We start from the raw sequence: 16,863 nt of genomic DNA, 5'->3' as shown, positions 1-16,863 counted from the left end.
AAAATAAAAAAGTTTAAAATGTATGATGAAAGAAAGAGTCATTCTATCATTTCACTCTTCACTTATTATAAACAAATAAAAATGTCATAATAATATGCTGCCATACATATAAATTTATGTCTATGATAAGGAGTATAAATATATATTAAAAAAATGAAAAAAAAAATAAAATGAATATGTTATAACAATTGTCTAATTATAATTTTTTTAATCGAATTTTTGCTTATTATTATTAAGAAGATCCAAGTGTTTCAATTGATCCAGCAAGTAGATCTTGAAACTGGTTTGTTTTTCTTTTTTTTTGTAGAGCAGACATGCAACTAGCATCGACTGCAGTTTCACACAAACTGCATCAACCTAAAGTGCAATATTTTCTTGTAACATCCTGGTAAGTTACTCAAAAAATAAAATTAATAGTTATTATAATTTTTCAACATTTCCTGTAGCTCAATTTTTTCATTCTCCTTCTTAACAATTAAATTTAAATATGAAAAATTAGAATTTAAAAAAAATAAAGAATAGCCGTTTTTATGACACACAGTGAAAGGTGACTGACAAAGTAATCTTTTAAATTATCTTCTCAAAAAAAAATTACATCATAAACATAACGACAGGTGGAGAAAGTGTTATGCATCAATCACACGCATCAATTTTAAATAATTTAAAATATAAATAAATAAAAAACATACCTATCAATCATACTTAAGTAGCAGATGATTACGATGATAGAAAAAAAAAGGAAGAAACTTTCAAAAAAAATTATAATTATATCGATATTATATATTTTATTTATGGCAATATATTTATAGGATTTTAATAATTGTTAATATTTATTTCAAGTGGATTTTTGTTTTGACACACTGATTTTACGTAATGAAATTCAACTGCGTGACGTGGATGAGGTAAATTTTGTAACGGTACGTATAGAAACATTGCAACTCTGCTAGAAACAACTTCTAACTTGTGTCTCATTGTTGATAGAAAATTTAAAAAACAATTCAATTTGGATAAAACATAATACTACTTAATAAAGGTCAAGCATTACAAGTTAATTTGAAACAACCATTTAGATTGATCAAAGAAAATAAAAAAAAAATTTATCAAGATGAGAAAGTTTAATTTTTACAATATTATTATGATAATATTGTTGGAAATTAATTTAATATCTGGTATTCAACAAAGCAGTTAAGTATATTTAAAAAAAAATTAATAATTTTATTATTTATTTATTTTGTAAATTAATTTTTATAGTACATTCATTAGCGAGACGTAATCGAATGATAGGACGTCGTGTTCGAGATGAGCTGAAGCCAAAAATATGTTTCGGTAAGTTGATTAAAAATTAAATCTACATCTATTATAATACTGTGTTTAAATTTTTCCATCAAGTGGTATTTATTTATGTTAAATAATTGCTGAAAGTGTTGATCAATTGTTGTAGATTTAGTTGGCTGTTTTGCTGATCCACCAGCTCATTTGACCCTGAAACGTAGACCAGAAGATCCAAGTGTAATTCAAACGAAATTTTTATTATACACCAGAAAAACACGTGATAATAATGATGTACCACATGAATTGGTATACTACGATGATCAAAGATCAATGATAAATTCAAAATTTAATTCAAGTAAATCATTAAAAATTATAATCCATGGTTTTAAAGGAAGTGGATCAAATGGAGCATTGAATGGTGTTAATTCATTGCTTGATTTGGTAAAATAATCATTTAAACAATCAAAAAAATTATGTGTTAATTGTGTATGTGTGCTATATTTAATTATTTCTACAGGAAGATGCAAATGTAATTATTTTAGATTGGACAAAAGGAGCTGGAACAAGTTATCAAGCAGCTGTTGCTAATACAGAACTTGTTGGTCGTCAATTGTCATTAATTTTATTAGATGCAATAAATATGGGAACATCACCAAATAAAATCCACATCATTGGTTTTAGTCTTGGTGCACATGTTGCTGGTTGTGCATCTGAAGTGTTGAAAAAAAAAAATTTACTGTTGGGACGTATAACGGGACTTGATCCAGCATCACCATTTTTTCGTCATCATATATTACGTGAAAAATCAAGAAAATTAGATTCATCTGATGCTGAATTTGTTGATGTTATTCATACTGATGGATCGGAAATATTTACTGATGGTTTTGGTCTTCTACGTCCAATTGGACATGTTGATTTTTTTCCAAATGGTTAATATCTATCATGGAAATTATCGTTTTTTTTTAATTAATTAATTTTTTATTTGTTATTCAACAGGAGGAAGAGAACAACCAGGATGTACTGATGTTAAAAATTCAGTTGTATATGGTCACTTTCATGGTAAATGAATAGAAATTAAAATTGAAAGTTTTTGTTTATGGTAAATGTTTGTTTGTTTATTTTTATCAGAGGATGTTCTGGACAATAAAATAGCATGCAGTCATTCAAGATCATGGGAATTATTTGTTGAAAGTTTAAAAAGTCAATTTGGTAAATGTAAATTTACAGCGTGGTCATGTAATCAAGGTGTTGCTGATTTTTTTGATGGTAATTGTTTTCCACATGTTGATGATAATAAGCCAAGTCAAGAAATGGGTATTTCAGCAAGTCGTGGATCACGTGGAATTTATTATCTTGCTACAACACATCAGTCACCATATTGTGGTAAATACAAGAAAAAAATATATTTCTTATATTTTAAATATTGTAATTTATATTTTTAATTTAAGGTGATCCAGTAAGAGCTTCTGTTGTCACATCAAATAATCCTTTGAGAACAATTGGTACATTGTTTTTACAAATAAATATTAGAAATTCAACGACTTTATTTAAAATTATTTGCAAGTAAGTTTAGTATTATATTGGAGCTAATAAGAAATAAATTATTGAATTTTTTATTTCAAGTTTAAATGATAGAAATGATGCTCAGTCAATATTGCATGACATATCAGCAGTTAATTATGGATCTCTTGATGATAAAATAAATGAAATTGAAGGAAAAATTTGGTACCAATCGAAATTTGATAATGAGGATGATGTTACAACAAAAAGACCACGTTCATTGAATTTATATTTTAACAAATTAACACTAGAAGATCGTCAAGGAAATAGGTATTCAATTGAAGAAGTTAATAAATTGTAAATTCAAATAATCAATGTCGTTTATATTTCTAAACAGATGGGAATATTGTAAGGATAAAAGTTTCATTGATTTTAATGAGATCTCGCTGATATTAACGAGAAATGGATGCAGAAAAATTTGATGATTAAATGATTATGCAGAAAAATAACCTTTCTACTTCAATCATCAACATCATCAACATGTGTTGGCTACATCATGGTGCTACATTTAAATATATTATCATCGAAATTTATTACACGACCTTAATCGTTATTTCGTAGATCCAAAAAACTTTCAAATTAATTTTCACAGTATAATCTATATGGCTTTTTAAATGTCATAAATAAATGCGTGGTTTTTTTTTTTTCTCTTTTTATTTTCTTCATCGAATCATGTATCATTAGTATAATTAATTTAATTAATATTTATATTAATATGTTATACAAATATATTAATCAAATAAAAATACTTTCTCAATTTACATGATCTTTTTTTTTTTTTGCAACAATTTTCTTTTCTTAATTGTGTACATGAATTATTTCTCACACTTTCATTCCTGTTGAATAAAAAAAATAATTAAAAAATTAGATACTAAAATGTGACGTTATACTATTTTTTGCAAGGTCGAAAATATAAAGACAGGATGGAAAATAATTATGTCTATGGGAGCCAAATGACTTTCGTTTATTTGGTTTTTAAGTTGAAAAAATTTTTTAAATAATTTCACACGTGAGAAAGTGATGGTTATTTATAAACAATATACATATTAATTTTATTAAAAAATAATTAATGAAATTTATTAAGAAATTATTAATGAAATTTGGAAAAAAAAAATGTATCGAAATATTTTAATTATTTTTTTTTTTAATAGTCATCCAATTATAACATTTTTTTAATTAAAAAAAAATATATTAAGAAAATCAATAATCATAAAAATTAATTTGACATGATAATTTTTAAATTGACATATTTTTTTTAAAAAATAAATGTTTTTTTTTTTTGTAAATAAATTGATATAGAAAGTCGTAATAAATAAATCATCGAAATGAAAAAAAATTTCGAAATTTTTGAAATCATTTATTTATATTTTTTTTATAATAATAATATTAATAATTTTTAAAAAATAATAATATTAACAACTTTATAAAATTATTAACAATAAAAAAAAAAAAATTAATTATTAATTATTAACAGTAACAATATATAATTTATTAAAATTAGAAAAAAAAATAATCGAAATAAAAAAACAGAATTTCGAAAATTTAAAGTCATTTGTTTATTCTTTGTTGTAATAATATTAATAATAATTTTTTTAAAATAATAATACTAACAACTTAATAAAATTATTAACAATAAAAAAAAAAAAAAAATTATTAATTATTAACAATAACAATATATAATTTATTAAAATTAGAAAAAAAAATTATCGAAATAAAAAAAAAAAAAAAATTCGAAATTTTAAAATCATTTGTTTATTCTTTGTATAAACAATATCAATAATAATTTTTTTTTTAAACAATAATATAAATAGATTTATAAAGCAATTATAAATTCGAAAAAACAATGTAAAAATTAATTTATTACATTGTTAATAATAAATGAATAAAATTAATTGAATTTTCAAAAATAAAAAATTCTTTTATTTTATAAATTTTATTATTCTTTCAACATCAACTTAACTATTTATTTTTTTATTATTAAATTTGTTGACAAAATTGGTATATCGAGGGGTTTCTTTGACAATCAGAGGCTTCAATGGGCCAAATTGTTATTGGAATAAATATCAAAGACACACGTGACTCGACTATTTAATTATTTCTTTCAAATCATTACATATAGCAACTACCTGCAATTTTTTTCTACAATATACATTATATATTTAACATTATCTCATGCATGTATGTTATTTAAATAAACAAAAATATATATAGAAAAAAAAAAAACGAGCCAGGAGAGGAAAGAGAGATGATAAATCCAAATGCAACAGAAAAAGAAGGCCACAAAATATGACTAAGAAAAATAATAATAAAAAAATTAAATTCATTAAATAGTAGGGGGTAATGTGAGTGAGAAAAAAAATCAACAATATACATTTATAAAAGTGAGATAAAATTATAAATAAATTAAAAAAAAAAAAAAAATATTTAAAGTTCGAATACTGCCGCTAGACGTCGCGGTCCTAAAAATTCTGGGCATCGCATTACTGTAATGGCTGCCGTCAAGCGTTGTCGATGAACTCGTTGCAATCAAAAATCACACAAATACACAAAGTCATCGTTTACTCCAAAAAAGAAAAAAAAAAAAAAAACAACAACAACAACAATATTAACAACAAAGCCCTAAAATTAAAGTGTTGATTGTTTATTTTAATAATATAATTTAAATAATTTTTTTTTTGACAATTACATCTTGTTGTTTATATTATTTGTTGATATTTTTAATTATTTAAATATTCAAATAATAATAAATAATTGTGCCGAATATATTTATTGATAATATATTTTTTTTGACAGCTAATATGGATTATTATTTTGTGAGTGGTGTGTGTTTTGGCAAGTGTTGAAATGTCTTCCTAATTAATTAATATTTTTTCTCATGTAAATCAAGTTAATTATGAAAAATTAATTATTAAAAATAAACAATAATTATCAATCTAATAATAATCTAAATTTTTTTATTTATTATTTTGTTGTTGATAAAATTGAATAAAAATAAATTTAAAAATTTGACGTTTTAAATGTCAAAAAATAATAAACATACAAATGTGACATTTTGAGTGAAAAAAAAAATTAATTTTCTTTATTTTTTAATAATAATGGAGTTTGATTTTTATCCATCAACGTAACCAGTTTGATGGATATATTTTTTCCTTGTAATTTAATTCAGTATTTTATCTGATTAATTTGTCTGTGCTCATTGTTGGTTTGTGTGTGAGTGAATTAAACTGAGGGACAATAATTACCTTTGGTGCAATGCAGCCATTTAATAACAGACATAACGACTTGACAAGTCTTGTACAATAATATTAAATATATAAATAAAAAAAATAAAAATGTTGGGTAACGTATCAGCATTGTCAAATTCATCTGTACCACAAAATTTAAATAAAAATACAATTGAAAATACAACAACAACAACAACATGTTTATCATGTTTTAATAGTGATGATAAAAATATATTAATAAATAATGATGAACACATGAAAGCATGGCGTGTTAAAAATAATAAAACAACAATTGTATCTGACATTGGAAAAAATACACCAAAAGATAATCAAAATATAAGCTATCCAAAATTAACATCAACAACACCAGCATCATCTTCATCTTCATCTTCATCTACATCAACAAAACCAATAGTAATATCAACAATTCATAAATGTCAATCAAATCCAAATTTTACAGAATTAAATAATATAAATAAATTAAATAATCATTGTAGTGCTTCCATGATGATAAATAATAATAAAATTGATAATATAAAATTTCTAAATGAGCCAATAAATGATACCTTAATAATGTTTAAAAAAAAATTAAATAACAATAGTAATAATATTGTGCCAAATATAATTAAAAATGATAATAAAATTATAAAAATTGATGGTGCTAATAATGATTATAAAAAATCATCAGCAAATAATATTTATGAATCAATAAATATGTTTAAAACAATTGATAATAGACGTAAAAATTATAATCGTCAATTATCATGCTCATCAACACCATCATCAACAACATCATCAACATCAACACCATCAAATCATACAAAAAAATTAACAAAATTAAAATCAAATAATTGTAATAATAATCGAGATGATAAAACTGCTGAAAGAGATGAAGAAAAACGTTGTAATGATAATATACAAAATTCAATAAATAGTTATTTACCTCAAGATTTACCAACTGAATTTCAATCATCACCAACATGTTATAAAGATCGTGAAAAAACTAAAGATTTATGGAGACCAACTGAACTTGAAGGTTCTGGTAATTCTGGATATTTATTTGATAAATATCATTCGGATGATGTTAATTTAACAATGACAACACCAGCAACATCAACACCATCAACTGTATCATCATCCTCATCAACATCATCATCCAAAAGAAGAACTGGTGCATCATGTCAAGCATTAAGACACGCTGTTGCATCATTAAATCGTCTTGATGATTTCTATATGGAAAAAATTGGTTCTGGATTTTTTTCTGAAGTTTTCAAGGTATGTTTTTTATAATTTTTTATCAGTATTTATTATCTTTTTTATTTAATGCATGATTAAACAGAATTTTATTTTAAAAATTATTCTTAAATACCGTCACTGTTATCAGTGGAATTATGATAAGACGACATATTTCTGCAATGTTTAATCAACACTCTGACTAAACCGTGTAATATCATCTTTTATCAACATGTTAACATTTTTTTTTTTTTACTTTTTTACATTTTTTAAATAATTTTTTTTATAAATATCATCTTACATTGTTTAATTAAATTTTTATCATGATATGAAATTTTTTTTTCATTGATAATATCAATTTTTGATGAATCTTAAATATTTTATCAGCAATCATGATGGATTTTTGAACCTTGATGATTATTTAATTCCTACGTGATTAATATTTTTAGGCTGTTGATTGATTAATTATTTAAACAATGTATTTTGATGACATTGATAATAATTCTGCTACATGCATTAAATATTATGCCAATAAAAAAAAATAAATAGAATTTCCTTGAAAATAAATAAAGACAAACAATAAATTATTTAAATAATTTTTTATTGTTAATTAGTCATTTTTTTTTGTGAATTAAAAAATATATATGAAAAAGCCTTGAACACAGTTCAAAGTTGCTTGGTCAACAGAGTCACTGACACATCGAGGTGAACAAATGAAAAAAAAAATTATTGACATTGTTATAATGTTTATTTTTATTCTATTTTAGTTGCTGTTTTTTTTTTTTAGTTAACAATTGAGATGAATAGATAGTATTTTGTTTAGGCTGAATTTGTTATTTGATAATTCGATCAGGTAATAATCATTACGTTGAGGAAGTTGATGACAATTATTTTTATAATATCAATGCTAATTTATCAAATTAAAAAAAAATTATAAATCGATTTTTCATAGTGCCTATTGATCTGGAAGAATGATCAGCTTGACGAACCGTTGTAAATTTGATTTGAAGTAAAAATAAAATGACTATTCGCTTTGGAATAATTTTGTCGAGTTGCATCTGTCTAAATGAGAAAATAAAAAATAATATGCAAAGATGAAAAAATATAAAAAGAAAAGACATTTACCCACGCAATCTATTTTCAAAACTACCAACACCTAACCAACCATATTATCATCATCATCATCTAGCTATGTTTTTTTTCCAACAAAAACCACAATAATTTATTTTCACATTATTTCTTTTATTTCATCAACAACATACTAAAAATTCAAGTAAATAAATACATTTTGGCAACGTCATTTCGCCAAAAATAATGTCCTAATTCAATAACATAATTTTCAAAAAAAAAAAACAGTTAAATAATGTTAAAATTTTATAAAAAACAAAATAAAAAAAAAAACGAGTGAAAGGTATAAAATCTTTTATTTAAAATTTCATAATAATTTATTTTTGTAAAAATAAAACAATAAAAAAAAAAAAATTCCTGATTTGTTTTTAAATAATGTATATAATTTTTTATTTAATTTTTTTTGGCGTCTAAATTTTTGTGGAATTTTCGATTGCATAATTCAATGTCAAAATATTACACAACATAAATAATTCAATTAAAATTCATACATCTTATTTTAAAACGAAATAAATAAAAAATAATAATTAAATGAAGATGATACAATGTAATTTAAAAAATATCATTAAATAAAATTAGCAATACTTCCGTATGAAATAAAAAAAATTATATTACAATAATTATAAATAAATAAAATAAAATAATAATTGCCGCATCCTCGAGCATATTGTTACCCGAGCGTTTCGAGTTACTTCGACTGAGAACAAGCCAATTGACCCGTATGGATCGCCTTTTCCGTTTCCTAAAAAAATCTAAGCATATCTTTTTTTTTATTTATTTCTACAATCTTTTCCATTTCTATCGCTGAAAAAAAATACATATACATTTATGGGGAAATAAAAAACAAATAGCACTTGCGGTAAATAAAAAAATGAAAAAAGAGAGGTATTACGATTCCATTGATCGATTGATCAATATTAAATTTTATTACCAACAAGTAATTCAACGAAGACGTAACTCGTTTGCTAGAAACGACCTTGGTTATTATTCCAATAAGCTAGAGTAACTCGTCTTGCTATTTTTTATTTTTTATATTTATTTTTTATTGTTGTTTTATTTTTCATTAACATTTTTCTTTTATAACACAACTAAAATACACACACAGTCTCTGACTCTCTGGTATTTTCCCGAGGGTGTAATGATAAAATAAAAAATTATTTAAGAATTTTAAAGAGAGACGTGAAAGCCGGTCACGCCTTGGTGCTCATGAAGTACGAACACTCTCTAATGAGACTTACACTTGTACACCTTTCTGTGTAGCATCATTTAAGAAAAAAAAATTTTTTTTTTTTTGATGATAATTTTATAATAATTTATGCTTATTTAATTATTTTGCAAGATCATGAAATTTGGAGCTTTAACGAGCTTTCTTTCTTTTATAAAAATAATGATAATTAATTAATTATTTTTTTTTTTCAATTTAATTTGTACAAATTGAGTTGTTAAAAAGTTAAGGTTTGCAAATTAATTACAGAATAGATTAATCGGTTGATGAGTCAGAAAAAAAAGGTCAAAATAAAAAAAAAAAATTGATCAATTGGTGGTAAATAAAATCGTCAACATCTCAATTAAATTAAAAAAAAATTAAATTGTTTGATTTAAAATTAAATTACTCAGGGTCATATTGATGACCTTGAAGTCAATGGTAATTTATCCTCGAGATATTACAAGTGTTGATAATTTAAAAATATATTTAAATAATACATATGTATATATTATACTTCCGGTTTAAATTATAAATGCATCGGAAGTTGTTGAATTTTAGAAATCATATGAAAGTTTGTTATTTTATTTTATTTATTTTTCGTGTTCATGATATCTTTCAAGATGATCATGCATCTTCTTGGCTGCACGCATTTTACTGATTATAAATTATATATTTTTTTTTTTTTTTCAATTATTATTATTATTTAACTAATTTGTTTTTTTTTTTTTTTTTAATCGAATAACTTTTACAAATTTTACAAGTACACAAATATTTTGTTATAAATTAATGAAAAAATTTAATTTATTAATTATGAAAGGTGAAAGTACAAGATGATTAAAAATATTTTAATATTTTTTATAAAATTGTGAAATTTTATATTGATTATTATTTATATTTTATTAATTTTATTGAATTTATTTATTTTATTTATTTTAGAAATCATAATTAATTTGTTTGTAGAAAATTAATTTAAAAAAAAATTTTTTTTTTTGATTAATTGACACGTTAATGTATTATTGATCAATGAAAAAAAATTATTTTTATATTTAAAATGCAGTTTTTTATTTGTTCTTTAATATTGTGTATTTATTGTATTTTTTTTTTTTTTTTTTTTTGACATTTGAAATGTGTTTACCAGAATGAGACCGCATGCAAGTGTGATTGCCGGTCGTCGTTGTGGATTCGTCATCGTTTGGATGACTTCCAACTAAGTCAGTAACTGCCAAGGAATCTTGGCTGGATATAGTCTTTTAAATAACGCCAAGATTCTTTGCTGCACTCTCATGATTTTTCGCACTTTTGTATTTTCAAAACTTGTAATTTTCAAGATAAACAAAACACAGCTTTAAAAAAAAAATTTCAAATCATTATTAAAGACAGGAATTCATTTATCCATTAAATAATTTAAACTTAAATTAATAATGATATTTATTATTAAAGCATCTATTTAAAATTAATTATAAATTTCAATTTGTAATAATAATTAAAATTCATAAATTTAAATTAGACAAATCGTAAAAAATAAATGATAAATTTTTATTTTCTTTTTTTTATAACTATTTATAATTATCAATTATTATAATTTAATGATTTTTTTTTTTTTCATTTTATTATTTTATTTTATTGATTATTATGTTCTAAAATTACGTCAATCAATATATTTTTTATTGAATTAAGCATCAAGATATTTCATCATTGAATATAAAAATTTACAAATTTTAAAAATTTAAATTTATAAATATTAATTTATACAAAGAGGTCATCAATCTCAACTTAAAATAAAAAATTAATAAATAATTTTCTTCCATCTACTAAACTGTCAATATTTAAAAAAAAATTTATAAATAAAATTTAAATTACCAACAATATATACTATGTAAAAATAATGATAAAAATTTTATAAAATCTCATCGACTTTCTCCAACCGTGTGATAATATTAATACACACAGAAAATCAGAGTAAAAAAAAATTGCCAATAAATTCATTGACTTATTCACATTCCAATGATGAATGAAAGTCACATTAATAACATGTTAATCCAAAAAAAATTTCACAAACCTATTAACCAAATTTCTCCATAATAAAACAAATTAATTTTTATCATCAATAAACAATTGTTGTTTGAAACAAAAAAAAAATATTTTCAATTTTTTTTATTACCATTAATGTATCGCTCTGTTGATTGGAATGTTTTTTTTTTTTATTCTTTCTGATGATCAATTATTTTTCTGTAATAGGAACTGAAAGTGGGTGCAGTATATCTGGCAATCTATATAACTTTAAAAAAAAAAATTCAAATCATCAAATTAATCAATGATAAAAACTTTATAAATTAAAACAATTTATATGGAAATTTTAATTAAACATAATTTATAAAGCTGTATATTATATTTAATAATGAATTTTCTATTTTTTCAGGTAACACATAAAGTAACGGGACAAGTTATGGTGCTAAAGATGAATCAGCTACCTGCAAATAGGCCAAATATGCTGAAAGAAGTACAATTGATGAATAAACTAAGTCATCCTAACATACTCAGGTGAATAAATTATTAAAGAAAATATGTTATTATTGATTTATTTATTACAAATGATATTAATCATGCTGTTGTTGTTTTTGTTTTTATTGTTATTTATCACACCTTTATTATCTTTATCATTCGAAACTGGCATTTGGAGGTCACTCAGTGTCTGTACCATGTCTAGAAAATATTTTTAAATTATTTTTTAAAAACTCAACAATAACGTTTTTATTTTTTTTTACTAACGTTTTTCTTTTATCGTTATCTTTATTTTTTTTTCTGCATTTTTACTCATTACATATGTGTGTAATTGTATGTATTATGTATTTTTTTTTTTTGCTTATCTAGACTATTAACTTTCGATTCATGTTGTGGAACAGGGATCACGGTCCTTCTATGCCCCAGATTATAAAAAATTTATTCACATCATTGTGAGATTATTTTTAACATCTTGTAAACAAAAGTCATATTGCTCGTAAATTTATCTTGTTATTTTTTTTATCAATAAAATATTTGGCCCACTTAAAATTCTATTTGCGAGATGAATTTATTTTTATTATATTTCTTCTTCTTTTTTTTGAGGTAAAAAATAAATAAATATTGATAATTGGAAATGTCTTATCAAAAATGAAAAATTACTTGTTTGTCCTCATTTAAATAAACACTCAACTTTCCGTTTTATTTTAAATATTAACTATTGCATATTATTTATAATAAAAAAAAAATATTTTTTTCCCCTTTTATTTGTCTCATGTCAAATACAATATTTTACATGATTTCACAAATTGACGTGAAACACTTTTAATTAAAAAATATAAATTTTCATTTTAGAATAAATATACAACTAAATTTAATGAAATCGTAAAGTTGATTTACCGTGTAAAGATTTTTGCTGGGTAGAAATCAGAACGAATAAGTTTCATTTTGGATTTTTCCATTTTTTTTTTTTTTTTCTGGCAAAAAGAATTTATAAACGTTTCGTTTCGTTGAAGTAAATTAATTTGCTAATCAATCAATCAATTTTGACTGAAAATAATCAATAAATTTCATTTGACTTATATGAGTCAAACAAAAAAAAAAAACCCATAGAAATAATTTATTTCTTTGACAGTAATAACTTGAGAATAACAAAAATATTTTCATGATTGAAAAACAAAATTAAATAAACAAAAAAAAAGTATGTTTGTTTATTTATTTATTTATTTTTTTTGTATGATTGTGCAAGAGTTTAATGTGGTGGCCAAGTGGGTCAGAAACCTTCGATTCTTGATCCTACATAGACACGTCAAGGTCATCAAGTGACTTTATACGGAAATGAACCTGTTGAGTGTTTAAAAAAAAACATACACTTGTCATATTTTTAACTTTAATTATTTCAATTACAATGTTTAAAAAATTATTTACTATATATATTAGGCTATTTGTTATTAATAAATGAAATATATTAATAAAAAAAAATTGTTTTTTCTGTTTTTGTTTGTTTCAAAATAAAAAAAGATTCATGGGTGTTATTGTACATGAGGGTCAACTTCATGCACTGACTGAATACATAAATGGTGGAAGTTTGGAACAACTGATTATGTCAAGACATACGCCCCTAAGTCACCTGACAAGAATGAACCTTGCTCGAGATGTTGCCAAGGGCATGGAATATTTACACAGTCGTGGAATATTTCATCGTGATTTGACCTCAAAAAATGTATTAATTAAAAAAAATAATGATATAAATAATGAATTAACAGCTGTTGTTGGTGATTTTGGTCTTGCTGCTAAAATACCAGATCCAAGTTCTGGTTATAGATTGAGTACAGTTGGTAGTCCATATTGGATGTCACCAGAATGTTTAAAAGGACAATGGTATGATCAAAGATCAGATGTATTTTCATTTGGTATTGTTGTTTGTGAACTTATTGGACGTGTACCAGCTGATCCAGATGTATTACCACGTTCTGATAATTTTGGTCTTGATTATCTTGCTGTTGCTGAGCTATGTGCATCAGCTGATCCACCACCTGCATTTTTACAACTTGCATTCAATTGTTGTACAGTGAGTAACAATTAATAACGTAGTTATTATTATTTTCATATTTATATTTTTATTTATTATTGCAGTATGAACCAAGATCACGTCCATTATTTCCTGAAATAGTATCAACACTTGATAATTTAATAATTGAATTTGAAGAAAGAAATATTACAAGTAAACATGATACAGATGATAATGAATTAATAACAAATATTGATGAATTAATTATGAGAGAATCAAGAGGTATTAAAAGACGTACATCAAGGCTACGTAGTTTATCAGCAGATGGACGTGGTTGTGATTGTGATATAACAACAACAACACCATCAGATAAAGCACGTTGTCATTCAACAAGACGTGTTGCTGAAATAGCTAGTCGTAGAGATCCACATTATCGTCCAACAACTGAAAATCCATTTCATGCATTTGATGGTGTTAAAAAAATTATTGGTGATTTATTTTCAAGTTGTTTAGAATTACCATCACTTGAAGATGTTAGACAAAGTGGTGTTAATGATTGTGGTAAATTTAAAAATATTAAAAATGATTGTATTACTAAAATATTAGATAGAAAAAAACCAAGTTCAGAACCAAGTAGTCCAACAGCACGTAAGAAATGGGAAAAAAAGGTAATTAAATTGTTTAAATTAAGATTAAATTTAGAGAGAAAAAAATAAATAATTAAAAACTAATATTTAAATTACAGGTTACAACAAAAGTAGGTGCAGTAAATTTATTTGCCCATCCTTTATTTCGTGAAGGTTGGGAACAACCACGTCGTCGTTTAAGTTGTGAATCTGGTTTTTGGAGTTGTGTTGGTGAAGATTTAAGTCCAGAACCACCACATCGTCGTCATGCATCAACATTAAGTAGTTCAGCAGCAAGTAGTTTATTTTTACTTGATGATCATCGTACAAGTTCAATATATACTGATTCATCAGAGGATATTGCAAGTATTGGTGGTGGTGATTCAGTATGTTGGGATGAACGTTTTAATGGTATAAGTTCATCAAGTAAAACAATATCAAAAATTGTTGATTATTTTGAAAGAAAACAAGAGGGTATTAGAATTGGTCATGAGCATAAATATCAAGCAATACCAAGTAGAATTAGTTTATTACGAGCTAGTATTGATGGTAATGTACCAATGTGTAATATATCAGCAGCACAAAGACTTGTTGTTTGTGAGGGTGCTGTTAAAAGTAAACTACCACTTTTTGATAAAAAGTGACTTGTTCGACGCTTTCAAAATTCGTAAATAATATACCTACATATTTTCTTTTGATATTATTTCTTTTAAAAAAAAAATATCTTCATTTGTCATCTAAAAAATTATAAAAATCATCAATTAATTAATTATGATTGCTCTTTCGTTTTACACTTGAAAAAATCATCAATTTGAGATTTTTTTCATTTATAATTAATATAATAATATTAACCATCTGTGATGTATTTCAAAGGAAAAAAAAACAAACAAACAATGTAATTACGAAATTGTCCGCCAGCCTCCGTCCTCTTCCATTTATTTTTTCATTTTTTTTTTATTGAAAACTGGAGCTTTCATAACGTGATGATGATAATGATGATGAAGATTATTAAATTTTTTGCTTTATTTAAATACCAGTATGGTTTATTTTTGTTTACAAAATAAACTATGAAAAAATTATTATTATTGTTATCGAAATGAAAATAGAATCCTAGCTTTTTTTTAAGTATTAAAAATCGTGTTTGAAAGCGTCAATGAAACTGGTCTAGTCAGTGTATTAATGGCCTTATATTTTGTATATCACAATTGAAATAATAAAATTAAATTTCTATTAATATATAAATAACAAAAAAAAAAATAGCATGTTAAAAATAAATTATGTATTTAAGATTTGTAAAAAAAAAAACAAAAAAAAACTAAGGAAAGTTTAAAAATCCAGAGCAATTAGAAGGAATTGTACTATAATATTATTTAAATGAGACATGTATTTTTTACGTTAAAATCATGATTAAAAAAAGTCGTAAAAATTTTTAAAATAGCCGCGATATTTATATAAAACGAAAATAAAAAAATCGAAATATTATGTAAAAAAAAAAATCGAAAAAAATTGATTTTTTTTCATTTTTAAATGATAAATGAAATTAAAAAAAAAAACAATTCATAGCTATGTACCAAAATCAATTAGCTCACGTCGAAAAAATATAAATGAACCAAATTTTTTATCTTTTTCTTCTTCTTTATGAAAAATGAAAAATCAAATTAATTAAAAAATTTAGTTTATAAAATTTAACGTTAATTTGTAAGACTGCAAATTTAATATATAAAAATAATGATAAACAATTGGAATAAATAAATTATTAAATTATAAATTATAAAAAAATGATAAATTAATTGTTATTAATGGGACAATTGACAAAATTTCATGAATTAAATTAAATGCAATTGTAATTAGATTTTTTTTTCGATTGACGTGGGTGATAAATGATATCAAGATGCCAAGTTAACGATCAGCCAATGAATTAATGGTTAAGATCGGTACCTGATGAATAATAAATTGTTCAATATAAAGTGAATTAAAGTTTGTTTTTTTTTTGAATATACAGTGGAGTGTGGAATGCGGTGCATAAATCGAATGAACATATCACAATCGAGTATGGCATATCGTGGCATTCGTTGACTGAAAGAAAAAATAATTAAAAAACAG

The 16,863-nt window shown here is 23.4% G+C and overlaps 2 protein-coding genes across 5 annotated transcripts; both read left to right on the top strand.

The window, feature by feature from the left end:
* The first annotated feature begins 275 nt into the window (after window positions 1–275).
* Window positions 276–3,495, top strand: LOC122858688 (pancreatic lipase-related protein 2-like). 4 transcript variants are annotated; one of them, XM_044161772.1, is made up of 11 exons: window positions 276–388; window positions 841–917; window positions 1,034–1,184; window positions 1,252–1,326; window positions 1,442–1,713; window positions 1,790–2,201; window positions 2,269–2,331; window positions 2,401–2,655; window positions 2,721–2,835; window positions 2,896–3,102; window positions 3,170–3,495. In XM_044161772.1, exons 3-11 carry the CDS (start codon window positions 1,106–1,108, stop codon window positions 3,252–3,254), a joined length of 1,563 nt encoding a protein of 520 aa, XP_044017707.1. In that variant the 5' UTR covers window positions 276–388; window positions 841–917; window positions 1,034–1,105; the 3' UTR covers window positions 3,255–3,495. The 4 variants fall into 4 exon arrangements, with proteins under 4 accessions (XP_044017707.1, XP_044017706.1, XP_044017705.1 ...); XM_044161771.1 differs by having other exon boundaries at window positions 982–1,184; XM_044161770.1 differs by having other exon boundaries at window positions 841–1,184.
* Window positions 3,496–5,309: 1,814 nt separating this feature from the next.
* Window positions 5,310–16,381, top strand: LOC122858663 (probable serine/threonine-protein kinase DDB_G0282963). The gene is made up of 5 exons (XM_044161717.1): window positions 5,310–7,331; window positions 12,044–12,165; window positions 13,645–14,194; window positions 14,260–14,802; window positions 14,880–16,381. The coding sequence occupies exons 1-5, from the start codon at window positions 6,165–6,167 to the stop codon at window positions 15,402–15,404; spliced, it is 2,907 nt and encodes a 968-aa protein (XP_044017652.1). The 5' UTR covers window positions 5,310–6,164; the 3' UTR covers window positions 15,405–16,381.
* The last annotated feature ends 482 nt before the right edge of the window (window positions 16,382–16,863 follow it).

This window comes from Aphidius gifuensis, linkage group LG6 (assembly GCF_014905175.1).
Source record: "Aphidius gifuensis isolate YNYX2018 linkage group LG6, ASM1490517v1, whole genome shotgun sequence".
NCBI classification, from domain to species: domain Eukaryota; kingdom Metazoa; phylum Arthropoda; class Insecta; order Hymenoptera; family Braconidae; genus Aphidius; species Aphidius gifuensis.
The sequence above is the reverse complement of the archived record's forward strand: the minus strand, read 5'-3'. Positions and strand labels throughout refer to the sequence as shown.